The sequence below is a fragment of the Myotis davidii genome, unplaced genomic scaffold (genome assembly GCF_000327345.1).
Source record: "Myotis davidii unplaced genomic scaffold, ASM32734v1 scaffold646, whole genome shotgun sequence".
Lineage (NCBI taxonomy): Eukaryota > Metazoa > Chordata > Mammalia > Chiroptera > Vespertilionidae > Myotis > Myotis davidii.
This window is the reverse complement of record NW_006296801.1, coordinates 311,881-318,120: the sequence shown is the minus strand read 5'-3', so window position 1 is coordinate 318,120 and position 6,240 is coordinate 311,881. Positions and strand designations below refer to the sequence as shown.

The following is a 6,240-nucleotide window of genomic DNA, read 5'->3' as shown; positions in this document are numbered from 1 at the left end:
TCTCTCTCTCTCTCTCTCTCTCTCTCTCTCTCTCTCTCTCACTCTCTCTCTCTCTCTCCCCTGACAAAAAAAATAGGTATAATTTTGATCCATTCACATTGGACAGTTATTGTTGTGTTGTGTTGGCTGTTGCCTTTTATTTAATTGACTATCTAAGGGAAAAGAGGTCAGTGCCCCTGACTAAAATAGTCAAGCATTGCATGTTTTAAAAATTCTAGCAACTCAAACACACACAGGTTGAAAATTGCTCTTCTACTTCATTTACATTGACGAATCTTTTCTCTTTTTCTAATTTGCCAAACCTTAAGGTCTTTTTGCTAGCGTGTTTCTTCTCCAGATCATCTTGTGGCTCATTTCTATTTTATCTCTCAGCTTTTTGTGTCAACTTTTTAAAATGAGGTTTTCCACCCTGGACAGGTAGCTCAGTCAGTTAGAACATCGTCCTGATATGCCACGGTTGAGGGTTTGCTCCCTGGTCAGGGCACATAAAAGAATCAATCAATGAATGCGTAAATAAGTGGAACAACAAATTCTCTCTCTCTCTCTCTCTCTCTCTCAGTAAATAAATATTTAAAAATAAATAATAAAATGAGCTTTTCCCTCAGCACCCAATGCAAAATAGCACCAAAACTATCACATTTTATTTTCAGTATACTGTTTGTCTTTACTTGAAAAAAATTATTTTATGTTTTTATTGATTTTGAGTTAGAGAGGAGGGGAAAGGGAAAAAGAGTAACATTGGCTGCCTCTCCTGAGGATGGATGTCACAACCTGGGCATGTGCCCTGATTCGGAATCAAACTGGTGACCTCTTAGTGCATGGAACCATGCTGAGCCACACCACCTGAGCTACTTAAATTATTTAAAATTTTACGTGTTTGACTACTTCCTACAATGTAAGGTCCATGATGGCAGGTTGTCTGTCTTCCCCACCTCCTTGACTTAAGCTACTGACAACTACTAGTAGGTACTCAGTAAATATTTGTGGACTCACTGGATAAATGAATCTTTCTAAATTTCATGTTTCTTAGTTTTAAAATAAAAATTTCAATCTGAATTATTTCTTAGGATAAACAAATCCAGGTACTAAAGGCAATAAAGACAGATTTTATTGAAGTTGCTAGGTACTTTAATATTTTTATGTCTATTTCATAACCTTTTGTTGTTGTTGTTGTTGTTGTTGTTGTTGTTAATCCTCACCGAAGGACATTTTTCCATTCATCTTTTGGAGAGAGTGGAAGAGAAGGAAAGACAGAGAGAAACATTGATGTGAGAGAAACACATCGATTGGTTGCCTCCTGCACACACCCCAACCAGGGTCCCAGTAGGAGCCTGCAACCAAGGTACATGTCCTTGACTGGAATCGAACCCAGGACCCTTTGGTCAGCAGGCTGATGCTCTATCTACTGAGTCAAACTGGCTAGGGCTATTTCATAACCTTTAAGATCAGTATTATTCTTGCTCCCCTTTTATAGCTAAAGAAACTGGCTCACAGGTCGTAGAACCCATAGCATTTCTCCTGATTAGTCCCTGTTATTGAGTAGAGTGGTTGTCCAAATCTTTTTTCGGTCTGTTAGGTGGCGCTGGTTTTCCTGGAATGCTTGTATATGGAGAGAAGTCTAGAAATTTAAATTTATGCCGTCTATATAATAAAAGCCTAAGCGACCGTTATGGAGGAACAACCAGAACAACCAGTTGCTATGATGCGCACTGACTTGCCTGGGCGGGGGAAGACAGTTGCCGCACCCTATTGGAAAACACCTTGCCCTGAGGCCTGATTTCTGGGCCTCATCCTCCGGAAATTCTGTTTCTTTGTTATGGGGCGGGGCCACAACATTCGTAACAAAGAAACAGAATTTCTGGAGGATGAGGCCCAGAAATCAGGATTTTAAAAAGATTCCCAGGTGATTCTCACGTGCAGCCAAGGTTGAGAACCACTGATATAGAAGGTCTGAAATGGCAAGCAATGAAATCTTTACCCATAAATAGGGGAACATTTAGTTGCAAATTAGCTTGATTTTAAATATGCCTATAGTTTGGCATGTTTTTTTAAATTTACTGTTCTAGTCATAGCTATTAATAAACTATTGTGCTTGCCATCCAGGAACTTCCAAGCCAAATTGAGAGACAGAATCAGATAATTACTTGCATCTGGGAAAATGTGCCACAAAAATATGTATAATATCTTTGAGAGTCAGAGGAGAGAGCTGCAGAGATCGGTACTTACGTTAGATTAGTCAGCAGTCAGCAATAAACATTTCCGTGTGTTTAAGTAATACGCATTTGGGGTTGGAATTGGATTGCATTGTTTGTTACAGACTTTTTCCTTTATAAACATATAATATCAAGAATACTTACCATAATCATACAGCAAAACTATCTATTAAATAAAACTTTTATGTATTAAGATATTAACTTTCTCTGACAGATATGCCAAGAGTTTAATAGCACTTGGGCATGGGAGATGGAGAAGAAAGGCTATCTCGAAATGAGTGTTGAATGCAAACTAGCGCTCCTAAAGGTAATAAGTTTATTATTTGTTACAATTATTTTAATTTAAAAATTCACTTTCACTCCTGGTTGAATTGGAAAAATAGCTAGAAAGTAGACATTTCTGTTATTATTGGAAAAGGACATTAGATTTTTTTTCTTTTATTTTTTTTGGTGACAAAATTCTATTCTTTAAATTATTCTTTGTGGTTTTGTTTTAGTATAAAAGTATATCTAGATTTAATTATCTGAGCTTATAGGTTCTGTAGTAGAATGGGCAAGCAATTGCCCCAAATTAATTTTATTCATTGTTTTTAGCCTTCACAGTCATTGCTAATACATACTGTAAACTGGTTAATCTTTTTACTGATTTACTAAATTAGTAATTTGGTAGTTTTCCAGATGACTAGGGGCATACCACATAACCAAACCAACTAGATTAAAATAAAATAGGTCTCAAAGTAGATTTATTTTCAAGTTTGAGTTTCCTTTTCTCTTACTACCCATTTCAGAGTGTTGGCCCTAATTATTAGCAAGGTAGCCAGCATAATGAAGGAAAACAATACTTTTCACACAAAAAGAGACTGCTGGGCTAGATAACACAGGCAAAAACAAAGAGACTGAGATAGGAAATTCATGTATTATCTGCTCGGGCAGAAAGACTCAAGGAAGAATCTTGACTTTACACCCTATTCATATATAAAAATATTTAACAAAAAGTTAAGTTAGTTCCTCATTTAATAACATAGATATCTTTTTATTAAGATACTTCTTTAGAGGCAGCTGTCATTCAGACTACCTTCCTTGAAAACTGCATATATTTCAGGCTTTCAAAAACAAATAGCCATTTCAAGAATAATGTTCATTTAAAAGCTTTAAGAGAGAAATAATCAGTGAAAATTTTATACCATGAAACATTTTGGGTGACTTACTGCAAACAGACTCAGTGCTTTTGAAATATAACTGATTTTTGTGTCATTGATTGTATTGAAACTGTAAATTTATATAACATTAAAGTAACATGTTCACTTGAAATTTATCTTTTTAAATTAGTTCTAAGCATGTTGTAAAAATGGGAGGAGAGTATGGTAAAAGATTAATAAACTGTATGCGTTCTTTCTGTTTCTGTCCTTGAATCAGTTCTGTGGTTAAACATATCATTTATGTGGGGTATCTTAAGCCATGTTCTAACTATTTTTCAGTACCTCTGTGAGTGTCAGTTTGATGACAATCTCAAATTCAAGAATATTATCAATGAGGAAGATGCCGATACCATGCGTCTCCAGCCAATTGGTCGAGACAAAGATGGCCTCATGTACTGGTACCAGTTGGATCAAGATCACAATGTCAGAATGTACATAGAAGAACAAGATGATCAAGATGGCTCATCGTGGAAATGCATTGTCAGGTATCTTTTATTGGAATCTTGTTACATTTATTTGTGTTTTCCTTACTTTGATATCTTCTCTATCTATATAAAAGGCTAAGCCATCCTTAAAACCAGACAGCTAGCCGGTAGCTATGATGTGCACTGACCACTAGGGGGCAGACGTTCAACACAGGAGCTGCCCTCTGGTGGTCAGTGCATTCCCACAGCCAACCTCCCATGGTCTCTCCCTCTATCCAGCTGGGCCCGGATTGGCCCTGATTGCCAGCCAGGCTGAGGGACCCAACTCATGCACGAATTCGTGTGCTGGGCCTCGTCCTATATAATAGAAAGAGAATATGCAAATTGTCCCCTTGACCGGTTGTTCGACCACGGGGCCGGCTGAATTCGTGCACTGGGCCTCTAGTTCAGATATAATCACTGAGGCTGGTGTAGTTCTTTTTTTCAGAAGTTTGAGAATTATCAGGACCTAGCTTTGTGCTCAACATAATATCCATTATTTGTCAAGTAAATATATATATTTAGAAGTGTGGTTCATACCAAGACATATACCTTGTATTTCAGGAAGCCACAGTGTAAAAGATAAGCAATACATTGGTAATATATGTGTGCCCCCCCACCCATACCTGCCGGAAGCCGGTCCATCCTTGCTGCTTGACACAGTCGCTGCAGGAAAGAAACAACTGCACAGCATATGTTTCAAGGGACCTGGCGTATATAGCATACTGTTCTTAATATGTTTGCTCCCCTTAGCGCTATGTGTTTTAACGAAGGTCACCTCTCAGAGAAAGGTTGTTTCTCCAGGTAGAGATTTTTCCCTGAAGTTAGGGAGGGAATAAGAACCTAGCGAGGGAACATGGCTACAGAACCTGGCTGGAGAACCTAGTGAGAGAACCGAACCAGAACTTGGCTAGAGATCCTAACCAGAACTTCGCTGGAGACCCTGACCAGAACTTGGCCAGAGATCCTGGCTAGGCTGCTGATCAACTGAACGCTGTCTCCGTGTCATTCCTTCTTCGCCGACTCCATCCACACCTTTGGGGACCCCTGGACCTGCTGGGGTTGGACCCCAGCACCTACCCAATAAAAAACATTGTTAGACAAAAATATAAGAATAGTATTATTTGGTTCTTATTTAGCTACTAGTGGCCCAGTGCACGAATTTGTGCACATTGAAAGGAAATTAATTAGAAGAAATATTTTATTATTGCTATTCGCCCTTTCTCTATAATAGAAGTGCCAACCAAATTCAAGAGTGACAATGACAGATCGAAACACAAGCGTCATTTGGCGCCAGCAAGAGCTTTATGGAAAACCTGAAGTCATTTTCAAGGTGCACCATTTCTTCTTTTCAGTCGGGTCAAGTTTCTAAACTTTCTAAATCTCTGTTTTCCAGGTAATGAAAAGAAAATAGGAGTCTACCGAGTCTCCTATTCCAGGACTTCTGTGAGGATCAAATGAGATGAGGCATGGGAAAAACACTTCACAGACATTTGGTTAAAATGTGAAATGTTTGCATTTGCACCTGAGGCTATAAAGCAAGTCATATTCCTGGGCTTAAGAAACTCCAAGGACGCTAGTCACTAGGGAGAAGATGCTGGGTGCTGCTGCGTGACGTCATTACCCGGTGCCCACAGCCAACCTTTCCGGGCTGGGCTGGGCTGTGGGCTGCATTTTGCGCCATGGGTTCTCAGCAGTGTTGGCTGCGATTTGGTGGGTTCTTGCTCTGGAGTGGTTGTGGGGCCTGTGTCCCACTTGGGGAAAGCTGAGTGTTGCTTTGGGGGTGCCAGGTCTGCGGTGCTGTTTCTCTGTAAATGGCCAGTACCTGTCACGGCAGCTCCTGCGTTGAGTGTCTGTCCCCTGGTGGTCAGTGTGCAACATAGTGACTGGTAGGATGGTTGGACACTTAGCATATTAGCTTTTTATGTATATAGACTAGAGGCCTGGTGCACGAAATTCGTGAATGGGTGGGGGCCTTCCAGCTGCCCGCCAGGGCCTTCCTCCTGTACAGGGGGAGGGACTGTGGGAGATTGGCCAGCAGCGGGGAGGGACCAGGGGAGGTTGGCCAGCTGTGGGAGGTTGGCTGTGGGAGCAAACTGACCACTAGGGGACAGCTCCTGCATTGAGTATCTGCCCTTTGGTGATCAGTGTGTGTCATACTGACTGACTGTTCTGGTTGTTCTGGCATTCCGGTTGCTTAGGCTTTTATATATATAGTTTTCTATTGGGATTATCTTTTTATTCCCAAATAGAGGCCTGTTGCATGAAGATTCGCACAATAGGCCTTCCTTTCCCTGGCTGCCAGCACCGGTTTTCCTCGGGCACCCAGGACCTAGGCCTTTGGTCTGTTTGTAGCAAGGCTTG

The 6,240-nt window shown here is 40.4% G+C and overlaps 1 protein-coding gene across 8 annotated transcripts in view; it reads left to right on the top strand.

Annotated features, from left to right (window-relative positions):
• RSF1 (remodeling and spacing factor 1) overlaps window positions 1–6,240 on the top strand; it is a 106,199-nt gene that overhangs the window by 44,785 nt on the left and 55,174 nt on the right. For all 8 annotated transcript variants that reach the window (XM_015569660.1, XM_015569662.1, XM_015569655.1 and 5 more), the window contains 2 exons: window positions 2,428–2,520; window positions 3,692–3,897. In XM_015569660.1, coding sequence (XP_015425146.1) covers window positions 2,428–2,520; window positions 3,692–3,897 — 299 coding nt within the window. The remainder of the gene's footprint in view (window positions 1–2,427; window positions 2,521–3,691; window positions 3,898–6,240) is intronic.